At 38.7% G+C, this 14,512-nt stretch overlaps 1 protein-coding gene across 10 annotated transcripts in view; it reads left to right on the top strand.

Moving 5' to 3' along the window:
• LOC124170897 overlaps window positions 1-14,512 on the top strand; it is a 122,480-nt gene that overhangs the window by 63,362 nt on the left and 44,606 nt on the right. For all 10 annotated transcript variants that reach the window (XM_046549937.1, XM_046549941.1, XM_046549940.1 and 7 more), the window contains 6 exons: window positions 23-177; window positions 459-634; window positions 715-847; window positions 927-1,052; window positions 9,910-10,207; window positions 13,552-14,248. In XM_046549937.1, coding sequence (XP_046405893.1) covers window positions 23-177; window positions 459-634; window positions 715-847; window positions 927-1,052; window positions 9,910-10,207; window positions 13,552-14,248 — 1,585 coding nt within the window. The remainder of the gene's footprint in view (window positions 1-22; window positions 178-458; window positions 635-714; window positions 848-926; window positions 1,053-9,909; window positions 10,208-13,551; window positions 14,249-14,512) is intronic.

The raw sequence follows: 14,512 nt of genomic DNA, 5'->3' as shown, positions 1-14,512 counted from the left end.
ATTGTATTCATTTCCTTAACAGCATCAGTGAAGTTACTCCTGGACATGGGGAGTGACATAAATGCTCAAATCGAGACTAATAGGAACACTGCATTAACGCTTGCATGTTTTCAAGGAAGACATGAAGTTGTATCGCTGCTGCTTGATAGGAAGGCCAATGTGGAACATAGAGCTAAGGTGAATATGCTCTTTGTTTTGTGATACTTTGCATTATTTTTTGTTTTGGTTCCTAAAAAGACTTACCTGAATGTATCTGGTACAATCGGGTGGAATCACATTTGAGGATTGCATGTGGTAATTTATATTATATTTCCAATTATGTTGTATTGGATCATTTAATGTTTTTTTATTCAATGGAAAAAGTTTTTGTGTGCGTATTTTTCTTGGGGCCCCCTGGTGATGGGGGATATCTTTCCTTTCTTGCTGCTTCTTTTAACCAATGATTCGTGGGATTTTAGACGGGGCTGACCCCCTTGATGGAGGCTGCTAGTGGAGGCTTTGTTGAGGTTGGTAGAGTGCTCCTAGATAAAGGAGCTGATGTAAATGCACCTCCAGTCCCCTCGTCTAGAGACACTGCCTTGACGATCGCTGCAGACAAGGGCCATGCTAGATTTGTCGAGCTTCTCCTATCAAGGTGATTATCTCTGCATGGAATTTGTTTTTCATTTATCTTTGTTATTGAGCATCTGATGATTTGGTATATTTTTTTTGCAGAGGTGCCCAAGTTGAAGTAAAGAATAAAAAGGGAAATTCTCCCCTGTGGTTAGCTGCTAATGGTGGTCACTTAAGTGTGGTCGAATTATTGTATGGTGCAGGGGCAGACATCGATTCACAAGATAACCGGAAGGTATGTATGATCCATCTATCAATAGTTGGTTTTTACATGTGTAAAATACAATCTCATTTATCTTCATCTTATATTGCAGGTATCCTGTTTGATGGCTGCATTTCGGAAAGGTCATCTTAAGGTGGTGAAGTGGATGGTAACCCATGTCACTCAATATCCTAGTGACCAGGAAATGACTCGATACATTGCAACAATCAGTGACAAGGTTTGTTTGATACATTATGTGAGCTCATGGTTGCTCTGGTTGAATGAGGTTGCTCCCGCTGTTACTGCCAAAACTATAGAAAAAATGCTGAACTTAATGCATTTATGTGAAATTCCATCAGTGCTTTATTGGATTATGTAATATGTCATTTTACTACTAATGTTATTACTAGGGATGGGTTGGTTTGATTCTTCAGTTCTTGGTGCTGCTAGTTCTTTTGATTGTCTTTTAGTTGGACATGGAACTGATACCAAAAATAACCAGTGCCATGGTTGGAAAACCTGATGAAACCATGTTTACTCATTGATAGTAAAGGTTTTGTGAAAAGGCTTGAAATGGCATACAGTTGAAGGTCTTTAATGTAGAAATCTAAATTATGGAAGTAATCTACACGAAAATCTCTAGAGTACGGAAGTATCTACCCTAATTATTAGACAATTATATCAGTAACAAATAGAGGAGACGATTAGGTTTAATTGGTATGTGGCATCGATGTCCCACGGTGATGAAATGCTCCACATGAATGAACTTGGTGAAATTAGATTACAACCAGGCTGTGGTGAAAGTTAAACGTGGAATTATCCCGAGAGACATACCGTATTGACTCGAGTAAGAGATGCATTTTTTTTCCCAGAAATTGCAGCAATTTCTTCTGCGAAATTTGAACCGAAGTATCCAGTGAAGGGCATTATCCTCTGGTATTTAGATCCAACCGACCATCCCAAGTAAGCATCATAAGGTTAAGACCACAAGTGAACACCTCCGTATTTCCAAGCACTGTACATGCAGTATGAATTTAGCTGAAAAATGCCATGTAAGTTTTCAGCATTGAAAGTGATAAATTTGATATTTATCGAAAGTCCTAGCATACGTCTGATACACCTCACAATGGGAGGAAGGAAAATGACGCTAAGTTTGTTTTACTTAAGCTCCGCTGTTCAAAATACTCTCTTACACGAGTTTATATTGTACATCCCTGATGACATTTGTGGATGAACAGACTCTGTAGAGTGCTAGTGAAAGCATGACAACTCCTTACAGACGGATGATTTCCTTATGCTGTTTCACATGGTCCAATCAACACAAAAAAAATGACTTGCTATAGTGCTACCCTTACTATGGGCCGTAATCATTATAAGTTCTTTCTACTGTGCTATGTAGTGCATTCATTAGAAAATATTTGCATGTAAAGGTATAGGTGGAAGAATTGAAAAGGCGAACAAAAATAAATGGGAGTAATTGGAGGAAGGAGCCGAATGGTCAGTTTCCCCTTCTCGTCGTGGCTGAAATAATTTATTAGAGTGCTTCATTGTGGAATTAATAGAGACAAAAACACCTCTGTATTATAAGTATTATTTTTAAATTGAATTTTAAAATAGTGCTTGCAATATTTGACATTTATTATGGGGAGCACTAAGGTATGAATTTTGGAGGTTTCGGAAAGTTGCTTACATAATGCTTGCATAGTTGAGAAAAATTGCTGAACATTTTCTGTAAGAAAATTTGGACATTTTTCCTCTAGCTTTAAAGGAATGACATGGAATAAAATTGATCTTTGGCATTTCATACTACCATTTTGTACAGTTGGCATTAATTTAACTCTGGTTGAATGACCAGATGTCCAATAGCTCATTAGTACGTCAAATGTATTTAATCTTAGAACTTCAGAAAACACAGAAACAAAGTCCCGATGAAAAAGAAGAAAAATGTAATATAAAGAGGAATAAAAAGCAATTTTACAAATACAGTAAAACTCTGATGTTACGCAATTGGAGGGACCGAAATATGGGCATTGTGTAAAATGAAAGTGTGTAAAATCAAGAGTTGGTGTTGAGGAGGAGTATAGTTTTCAGGATAACATTTGCTCATTATTTTTAGAACGTATTGTCGTACACTTTTGTATAGTTCTGATTTAAGCCAGAACCGGAACCAGAAAAAGTCTCACATGTGAAATTTTACGGTAAAAGAGCATGAAATCCTTTTCAATCTCATCAGATATATGTTTCCCGGTTTCAATTATTCATTTGGAGGCAAGAAAATGAAGCCTAATAACCTTATTTACTCACAAGGAACACCACAGATGACGTGTTACCTTAAGAGAAACAATGTTTCATTCTGGAACAATGTTTCCAATGGTTGAATAACATCGTTGAATTGCTAGAATTTCTGGCACTCAGATTACTTCTGTTACCCAGGAGAAATTTCGGAATGGTGATACTAAATGCTCACAGAGAAGCTAATTTTCGAAAATAATCTTATTTAAAGCAGTTTTCAGGAAATTTGTTTAACCACCTGCAGACAAACAAAGATTGAAGATATGAGATATGTGAGGATAGTCATCCAAATTAACCCCATTAACAGGGAGCAAAATTTCGCTAATACATCACGAAGGCTTTACACCCTGTGGGCCTGGGTTCAAGTCCTGGCAGTAGCAGAAACTTATCAGAGATGGCCCTATCCCTACATGAGTGTAATGTGGAGGGCACTTCCTGTGCATTACTCTGTCCAGCAGATGGGACGTTAAATCCTGGTCCCTTTGGAGCCTATCATTACAACCTGGCTAATGCCAACATAGGGTTCCTATCCCCCCAGCCCTTCATGGCGCTAATAACCCCAGCTGTCGGTTACCTCCTTCCAAATAGCATACCCTAGATAATACGGAGCACACAGAACCCGGGATATTCAGAAATTCAGATTTTCCGGTGTTTAGATCACTTTTTTTAAGTGAGCTATTTCAATAACCGCGCAACTACCGTGATGCCGCCAGTGATGAATAAAAAAATGATTAATAGTCGAGAACAATTTTCCCTCTTTATAATTGTTATGCATTAAAAAAGCATTTTCCCATGAAATTTTAGAATTAGTAGATAGAATCTACCAGGTATAACTTCTCTGTCGGCATTCTTACGCGAATTCAGCGCCGGGACCTTCTACTCACAAGCCGTGTGACTCTTCTTCACGTAATTTGCTTCCCCATATCTACCCACACCAGACACTTTCTGTATTTCGATTAAATGGTGCTAAGCCATTCCTGAGTTTAAAGGGACTGCCTTATCACTCACGTCTTGAATTTGACCTCAATGATTACATGGCAATTTACGACGTGAGTTATTCTCCGAGGGCATGACGTCGAACTCCCGTTCCGTTAAAAATAAACGCTTGCCACCTAGCAGAGTTAAGCTTTTAGCTATTCAAGTTCCAACCATGTTTCATTTAAACCCACTGACAATGATATACAAGTTGAGTCAGCTCTGATAAGCGCGCCGCGCAATCAAATTTTCCTCGCCTCCATTCGTTCCGCAGATGTGGGGTTAGCCTGCGGAATGAGACAACGCATTCTGCTTTTTCCATCGTGTTGAATCACCACCGACTTATGTCCATACTAGAAGTACGAATATCTTTTTTGGATCACCATGGAAGCCAAAATTTTGGCACGGGAGGAATTTTAACGGCTCATATCGCCGTTATATTTCGCTGGGGCGACGGAAAACATAGTGTTGGCAAAATTCTAGAAAACCTTCCGTTAGGGATAGATATTCTGTAGTTCATAATTCCAGATTAAGGACTATCTACTGTGATTACAATAAATATGTTATAAACAGCGTTGATCAATAAGTTGAATAATAAACGAAAGGTGATATTGTTTATATCTCCGGCGATCATCTGTCTTAATCAAAGTAGTTACGCACACACGGCAATTGCCGTATGTTTTAGGTTTCGATATCCTTATACGGTAAATTTGAACTAAGAGCAATATTCGCATTCGTAAAGGAGCCTGAAATATTACTGAGAGGGCACAGGGGGAAGCAATAATTAGATTTGCGATATTTTCATAAGTTTCACGCTCAACAGTGCGACGTCATTTCAACCGTTCCTGTATTCATTTTTGCAAGTCATTGAGATGAATAAATAACCTAACTTCAAATTGCTCCAGTCAGGATTTTCAAAACAAGTCGAAAGACAACTGCATAAAATCAAGATTAGCGGTCTCTTTGGGGCTATGCTGCGCAAAATCGAAAAACTGCGTAAAATCAAGAAAAGATGTAAAATCAAAGTTTCACCATTGCATTTCCCTATGCTTTCCGGCAGGACTTGAGTGTCGCTGCGTAGAATGGAGACTTGATGTAAAATCGAAGTTTTACTGTATTAGAATGCAAATGAATTACCTAAGGTTTGCACACCTGGATCTGTGTTTGAATCAAGTAAGTGGGGAGGCCAGTTCTAATTGTAACGCTTCAAAACTGTGTAAAATAGGCCCAAAGTTTCTAACTATTCATTTTAGTGGGTAACTTTGCCAGAAATTGTGAGTTAAGACCTTTAAAAAGTGGTACCTTCCATAAATTTTAATTCATCTTTTGCAAGTTTTAGACCAGTGGGTTGTTGTATTGGAAATACAATACAGGAAAACCTATATGTAGTGAACCTCTTTACATCGTAAACCTCCATACTTCGTACCAACCCTCTGGTCCCGTCAGATTTACATGTAAATTTATAGGCAAACCTCTATATAGTGAACCTCTTTATCTCGTAAAACCTCCATATATCGTACCAACAAGACAGCCCCGAGACGGCCTAACTACCTCCGCAAATTGTACCGAGACAACTAGAGACCATTAATTCAGCCGCGATTACATACATGGAATGACATTTTCAGCGATAAATGTTTCACGCTTATTTTTTTCTTATACACCTTTGATAATGTTCACGTTAACCATTAGTTAGGGCATCCAACTATCCTAATAATATTAAGTGACGGTAAATGAAGACAGAACACATCGTTTTCTCTCGAATCACGGTCAAAATCGCGCGATAGCACTCTCTTTCTTTTACTGATGGCTTTATTTTCTTGTAAGTGCCTACATACTATGTTCAGTTAATAAAAGAGGCAACCAGCGCAGCCTATAATCACTTGCTGACGGAAATATTTCAACTAACTTAACTCCCATCCATGGAGACAGAATTACTCGACCGCATTGCTTCTTCCGCTTCTAAAATAAAAATATTTCAAGAATTTTCCGCGACTTGAAATAAATCAAATACAGTTTTGCAATTATTTTATTCCCATATTTCCCGGTGTAGCACTTTCTTACTACCGCCTTGGTAATTTTTTTGATGCTTTCGTGAACGATCTTAGTTAAAAATTTATTGCGCTTAGCGACAGTCATATGTCTTGCCTGCGTATTTATGCCGCGAAATCTGACTATTCCATCGGGAGTCCGGTACGTCAATTTCTAACAATACTGAACGAACATCAATCCATGCGCGGCAGTGTTAGGTGAAGGAGGCAGCTAATTAGCTGATACGCGGTAGGGCAGTGAAATTTTTTACCATCGCCGCCGCATTCTGAAGTAGTTCGTCCAGCATTCTCACCGGGAAATCACGTCCTTTCGCAGACCTAGCGTTTCTGTGTGCCCTCGACAGAGTTTTTCTTTGGAATGCTACGTGCATTGTATTTAGGAGAGAAGGAATTCAACAAAATTTTCAAAATTACCCTCAATTTTTTGTCTATTTTTTGCCGTAGTCACGTGTTTATTTATTTTTTTAATAATCTTTAACAAGTCACATGTTATAAGAATGATAAATCAATTCTAAAAGATGTAATAAGGAGTATTTTCAATTATTTGCCATAAAATATGAAAAAATATGAAAATTACTTAATTAATCAAAGGCTGATGATGGATTCGAGAAATAAAAGAAGGCGACTGCTTGACATTGCCACATAATTAGCAATTTTCCGAGCCATCAACGAGGACAGACAGAAGGCAGGGACCTTTGGAATACCATCATTCACCCTCACATCTATTTTGAACAACCGAGGAAAAACAGAAGAAACTGGCTACGCTGCACAAATAAAGAAAACTCAGGCAGTTAAATGAGGATGAAGAAATTATCTTTAGAAATATAAAACTATTGTTCTTTCCTCTTAACACTATTAGTAAATTACAACCCTTAGACCAGGGAATTATTTCTTAGGTCAAAAGGCATTAACGAAAACAGCTAGTGATTTATTTACAGTGAAAATGACATTAAAAAGTGCTCGTGGAATTGAAAACATTATTTCGAAAGAGTTTGAAAAAATTTTAAGCAAACTCATTAGCTAATTTATTTTCTAAAAAGGCCTCTTAAACTATTTACTTTTACCTTTGTGTAATCATTAAATTGTAAATACCGTATAAGCTTGTGTAAGAGGCGCACACATGTAAGAGGCGCACCCCTATTTTGAGGAAGGAAGCTATAAAGAAAAAAAATTTTACGGTATTCTTTTTATCCTATCGTGCGGTGTTGCAGACGTATGCCTGGAATTTCGACAGTTATCGAAATTTCCTCTTTCAGTACTATTTGAAAGAGGACATTTTGATAACTGCGGCGATAATAGCGGCATAAGAGGGAGTAGAAAGAGTTCCGATCCTCTCTTCGCATACGTCATCGCTCTACGTTGCTTGTCCTACTCACGAACAATTTCGTTTAAAAGCTCTCGCAGGAGTATTACAATAGAATTACAGCCGTGGAAAATTTTAAGGCAAAACACGACAGGCACATAGCATGAACCTTCCCAAGAGATAGGACAACAATCAAGGGAATCTCACCGCCGTAAGATAATAACCACGTCGTAGATTTAAGGCCCCTTGCACACACACCGATTTTGGACGGCCGGTAAAATATCGGCCGTCCACATTCCAATAGTGAACAATGGGAGAGCATTGGAGCTTGCACACGTACCGAACACGCGCCGGCACCGGCTAAATGCCGGTTAGCTGCCGGCCATTGTCACTGTGGATCGCCGTCGCCGGCTCAAAAACATAGCAACTTATCGTTTGAACGGTAAAAATCCGGCGTGTGTGCAAGCATCGCTTCGCCGGTAAAATATCGGCCGATATTTTACCGGCCGTCCAAATTCGGTGTGTGTGCAAGGGGCCGTTTTTTTCCTTCCCGGGACTCCATAGGAAAATAGGAAATTATCAAGTTACAGGGGATCAATGGAAACGCGTTTCATCCCTACCCCATCTCACCAACTGACCTTTTTCGGTCTACCAGGTTCAATTCTCCGAGTTTCTGGAGGTCAAAAGCTAGGTGAGTCACCTTCTGAGCTCGAAAATATATCTCGATATATTTCAGCAATTGTATGACACGCACGAGGTTATAAAAAGAATTAGACCTAACGCGACGTATATCTGACAGCATTTAAGTTTTTTGAGCTCTAATTGATTGACACAAAGATTTATAGCTAAAACAAGGCTACTAATATTCAACTTAGTCCTAACAGCACAATTCCGGAAGAAACAAGCGTAGCATAAGCGCATTCAAACAAGACGAGACGGACTGGAAACTTCAGGCAACGCAAACTGCGTATATCACATTGCTGTGCCTTCGCCTCTTCACTTTAAAGGCAACGACGTCACACGCAAGATCGGACGTGTTCTTCCCTTGCTCCTTCGCTCATAGCCTCGTAGCTTGAAATATGGAGCGCGCACCTTCCCCTCGACCTCTCCTTCAGCACTAGTCCAACAATGAACACACTCGTTCGAATTTTTTAAACCGCAGGTTTTGACACCAATATAATTTTCAGTTGCAAAAATCCTCATATTAGCGTCTGAAGATAATTTTTGAAAAATCAGGTGCTCAGCGTAATGGAAATTGCTCGGCAAGACAGATGCTGACGAACCAGGTATTTCCTTCAAAACTACGCGTTTCTATACGTTTGATAAGCGATTACTATATGCAGTATAAATGCCGCGGGATATAAATGACTCGTGGCAGTAAATTTAGCGCGCGCTCCGGAGCGAATCACCCCGCGCGATCTTTTCAATGTTCACCTCTGGGGTACTGACGTGACGGCGCGATGCTTACAAGAAATTCAAACAGGAGCATTTTAAAAATACGTCACTAAGGGAGAAACTCCCCTACCTGCCGCTTGATTTTGACCCAGGGTTTCATATGACTGACTCACGCTGTAAACCAAGGCCCCTCAGTTCCCCTTGGACTTGCGACCGGGTAGGGGAGGGGGGAAGATAAGAAGTTTGTGTAAGAGGTGCACCCCCATTTTCAGCTGCAATATCTAGGAAAAAAGGTGCGCCTCTTACACCCGCTTATACGGTATATGTTATGCAAACCTATATACTTAAAATATATTAATATAATGGCTTAAAAGACAGTAGCACCTTTCATTTCCCAAGGATATGAAAAAATGGTGCCTCCCACTAAAACCTCTCTATAGTGAACCTCCATACATCAAATTGCCCAAATTTTGGTCCCCTCCATTAGGATGTAAAGAGGTTTTACTGTATTATCAAACTCCCCCCATTTATCTGCCTCTGCAGATGTCATAACAGAAGTTAAAGCCTTGCGTGGCTTTTTTTTACCTTTTTTGGTGATTGAACTTAATTGGCAACAAAATTGCAATTGAAGATGGCTTAAAATTGTCCCATTTGAGACACAGCCAATCCAAATGATCCAAACGATGAAAGGTAAATGCCATCCCATTTGACAGGGTGTCCTCTGAGTTTCTAAATCCGGGAGTCATACTTGGTTTTTTTTTAACAGGTAATTTTCTGTGAATTATGTTGGAATTTCTGAGTTAGAAAACATCAGGTTTTTACCAATATAGACTGAACTGGTTGGTATTGAATTGAGGTGGATAGATAAAGTTCTTCAAGAGCTTGATTTTTGGATATTTCATTGATATATCACATGATAATTTATAGTGCTAGTTTTCGTCAAAAATGTTCAAGTACTCTTCTCCTTCTCTCCTGAATAAACATGTTGCATAAGAATCCATTTGGAAATGTATTGTTTCAATGGATTTCATTTAAAATGTTTTGGGGCCAAAAGTATATTTTGATGTTGCATTTATTTTCAGGAGCTTTTAGAGAAGGCACAGGAGTGTACCAAAGTAATTAGGGCTGCTAAAGATCAGCAAGCAGCAAAGGCAAATAAAAATGCCTCTAGTCTTCTAGCGGAACTTGATAAGGAAAAAGATAGGGAAGAATCTAAGAGGGCAGCTGCAGCCAGGAGGAGAGAGCGAAAAAAGAAGAAGAAATTTGAAAAGAAAAAGCAATTGGAGGAAAAGAAGGCTGACTTGTTGAGTGATGACAAAGAGAATACCAAAGTGGATGATGATCTTGACGAGAAGGGTGATGAAGATGATGATGAAAGGGGTAAGGTTTATATTTTATGAGCAAGTCTAGCTAATTGCGAAAGATTTAATGATGGAAAGTGTATGTATCGAATTTCATAGATGTATAAAATAATTCACCATTTCCTCCTGGGATTATGTAATTGTGGTTGTTAATATTGGATAGGCACCATGTTGAGCGATATAAAATGTTGTGAAATAATTTTTTATAGTTAATAGGTTCCAAGGGATGAATCAGCAAGATCCTGAAGCAAATAGAATTGTCTTGAAGGCAAACCATGACCTCTGGATAAATACTATTTATAACCTAGTATGTGAACTTAAAATGAAAGGCATTTTTAACCACCTTGCGTGAAGCATCGCTCATTATTACATTTTTGTCACAATCTCCTACCTCAATATTTAAATCGGTGTATGATAAAATTATTTCTCATCATTTAATTATTTATAAGTCTATCTAGCCCCCTATGAAGAAGTTCATTTAAATCAAGTGTTACTCGCTGATTTGACTTAAAATCTTTAATTAAATTATGGTATAAATATATTCATAAGCATTTTTTTAATACTCTTAAAGCATTTTGGCGACACTGGTAGTTCACTTATAATGGTAGAATCTCAAATTTACTGAGTCAAAGGGACCTGGATTTCTCATCCTGTGAATCAGAGTTTTTAGAGGGGAGGTTAACATAGTGTGTTGTGGGTTCATGCATTATTCACTTAACAGGTGTGGTTATTTTCAAAAAGTAAAACTCCACTAACTTTTTATGGTCAGTATTTGAGTAAAAGTGGGCCAAAATTAGAACGCGCCATGATAATATGCATAATGCAAAGGTAAATATTATGTAGAGGGTCATTGTTTACTTATGATAGAATTTTTAACTCATTATTTGAGCATTTGATATTGAATTGACAATGAAGATGATTCAAATACAGTGGAACTTGGTTAGTACGTTTCTGAAGGGACCACGAAAAATGAACGTACTAACCAGGAAAACGTACTAACGAGGAAAGTAAATAATAGCAGTCAGGGTTATTGCAATCAGTGAAAAAGTCGTCATAATTACAATTACTATCAGTAGTTCTCATAGGATCGCCTTCCTGAACTCTTTTCACATTTAAAATCAAGAAAATGAGCGCTACCATGAAAAACAATACGATGTGAATAAAAATCGCAATTTTTCATGGACATCCCGGAGACGATTTCATGATTACGGCGTCTATCTCCCGTGATTTATCCTATATATATATTTACAGAACGAGGACGAGTGAAGCTCAGACAAGCGAAGACAAGTCATTTTTCTTTCTCACAGCGTACTCGGAGAATATAACAACAACCCGGAGTAAGTCAACTGGTTTTTTAAACATCATAAAAATTGGGCAAAATTATATTGACTTTCAAATTACGGCAACAGCCGTAGACATTCGCTTCTGGAATGATACCATTTCGATTGTAAAATCGATCGATATATCGACTGATGACACGCATGATTATTAGATTACGACGTAATTACAAGAAAATTTTATATTAAACAGTTAAAATTTACTTTCAAAATTTGTCTAATGTCGTCTGCTTTCGTTCCGAGATCAAGTATTTTTAAGCTAAGCTTCGCGTGGAGATCCAGAAGATCGTCTGCTTCCGCAACAGTAGTCAAGTAAATACGCTCGACGTCGAGTTTATGGAGCAGTACTGCTTTAGATAATGTGGGAATTGTCTAATACCGTTAAGACTCATTTCTTCATCATGATAACTCGTGCAATAGCAACAATTGTCCACTCACGAACTTTGTGCGCAGCAGTGGGCACTCCCAAGCGCTCCAAAGGCAACAGAAGGTGAGGAGCTCGGGGTGGGGAAAATTGGGGCTTCTTATTGGCTGTAGTTTTTCATAGTCAGACATTCCCGAAAAACGGCCGCATTTTATTTTTCATCACGTCACAAGAATTCAGAAATGCATTAGGATAAATTACGGTAGAAGAAAGAGATGTGGAATGAATGGAAGAATGTTAATGGCTAATAATAATAAATTAAATCATGAATTCAGACGTTTGCGACCCTTAAGAAGACACTAGAGAACGAATTGCGGGTTGCGTCACGGCAAGCAATTGAGCGTACTAACCAGGAAAGCGCAATTTTTTCAAACGTACTAACCAAATTCTTTTACCTGTATTTTGTTCGGATGGTACCGGGACCGAGGGAAATCGCCGTACTAAGGAGGAAAACGTACTAAGGAGGAACGTACTAACCAAGTTCCACTGTATTGTGCAACAATGGCTGTATGATGCAAAATTTACTGGTTATTTTAGTATATATATTGGGCTCCACAACCAATACCCCTGCTCTTTTCCTATTCTCCCTTGCCACTCCCTCCATCCCAGGTTATCACTGTGGCCAACAGGTTTTGTATTCCACCACTGAAGAGCTTCATTTTGCTGACCCCATAGTTCTCATGTAGCAGACAAATTAATAGCATGCCTAAAACTGTTTTTCATCAGGTCTGAGCCTTCTGCCTTGACAATCGACTTCAAATTACTGACAGGAGACCTGAAACTGATGATTTTTCTGATGGGAACCTGTCTTATCAATTATGATTGTGAGAGTGTCAGGGTAATTCAACTTCTCCCCTTTTCCCTCATCCTTCACCTTCCTTGCACCTTCTTATCTTGGAGCTTTAATATAAGGACTGCACTGCTAAGGAAAAATTTTCACAGTTTTTCCGTATAAAACTAGAAAGTGGAAGAGCACTTTGAATTTTCAATTTTTAAGAATGCTAATGCTTGTAAACTTTTCAAAGATCCAAATGGTAGTTGCCACTAAATTTTATTTTGGAGTTGTAAGTTGGGGATGTATAGATAATGAGAGGAAGATTACCATCCATTACAAGATGAGGTGTTCGGGAATAATTATTGAACGTTATTTCAAATGTGTGATAAAAGAATTGGTTTAAAATCGATTTAACCTTTATTCACACTCTTTAACTTAGAATAAGCTTTGAAGTGGTTGAAAAACCATTTCTCTGCCATAATCATGAGCGGAAATATCATTATTACTGGTCATTATTAAGATTGGTGTTATGCACCTCTCCACTCAGTTCTCCCATCAGCTAATCCTTTCACTAAGAAGTGTTTCTTCCCTTAACATACATACATGGAAAAGTATTTTTCAAGGCACTTATGTTTGGCAAAAAAAGTGAAAAATCAAAATACCCAGAAATTACAAAAGGGAATTCTCTAAATATTTTCCTGAAATGGCCATGGAATGTTCAGTTTGAGGAGATTCTTAGACCCTGAGGGTTAGTGGTTTGATTGAGGTGGAATGACTTGTATTTTGATAATTTGATTCGTAAGCATAGGCTTAATTTTTCTCTTCAGGACCGGGAGATCCAGCACTTGGGGATGAGTCTCGTGATACTCCAGCTGAGAGTGCCCATGCAGGCCGAGGAAATGATGGGACAGAGAAGGAGGAAGGTGACAGTGGTATTGACGCTAACAGTCAAGGAAGTTGTAGCAGTGGTGATACCAAAGGCAATGAAAAGAAAGAAAAGGACAAAAAGAAAAAGAAATCATCAAGTCCTTCTGGGAACAATGATAGGGTGGAAGATCTTGATATAGAAGAGGAGATGGACATTAGGGGTTTAGAGGCAGGAATGACCACAGGAGAAGTAGATCTCGTAACCTCAGCTCCCTCAACACGAACGTCAGTGCCTGGGACGACTGTCCCTGTGACCTTGTCTCAAAGGCGGGCTCTAGTGCCTAATCGTCCTGCTTCAGCACGACTTGCAAAGGCAGAGCATCATAGGGCTCAAGGAAATGATTCTAGGGGTAGTAGAGATGTTACAGTTGGTGAACATTCCGGTTCAACATCTGATCTAACAATGAATGTAGTCGACCAAGGAGTATCACCACGATCAGCGTCACGAGTATTAGACAGTATCAGCTGCAACACTAATATCAGGGGACGCCTGGCGTATGAGTCATCGCGCCATCCTGCTGAAAGAGAGGACTTCGAAGCTACTGGGAATGAGACTTATATACCAGCCAAGGGAAAGAAGAGCCTCAGCAATTATGTGTAAGTGAAAAGGAAAGTAATTTTAATGTATAAAATTTTATTTTCAGGGTGGACTAAACTAACTATGCTTTGTGATGTTAGCCATACTTTCTGTGTTTAATGGTATAAGAAATTTCTAGGGATGGCTTGGTTCCATTCTTGGTTCTCAGTTCTCTTGATGTTGGAACCTGGACCAGAACTGATGCAAAAATGGATCAGCGCCAAATTAAATAGTGAGAAAACCTGTTTGAAACCTGTTCACTTGTTGAAAGTAAAGGATAACAA

Source organism: Ischnura elegans, chromosome X (assembly GCF_921293095.1).
Source record: "Ischnura elegans chromosome X, ioIscEleg1.1, whole genome shotgun sequence".
NCBI classification, from domain to species: Eukaryota; Metazoa; Arthropoda; class Insecta; order Odonata; family Coenagrionidae; genus Ischnura; species Ischnura elegans.
This window is presented reverse-complemented; position numbering and strand designations above follow the sequence as displayed.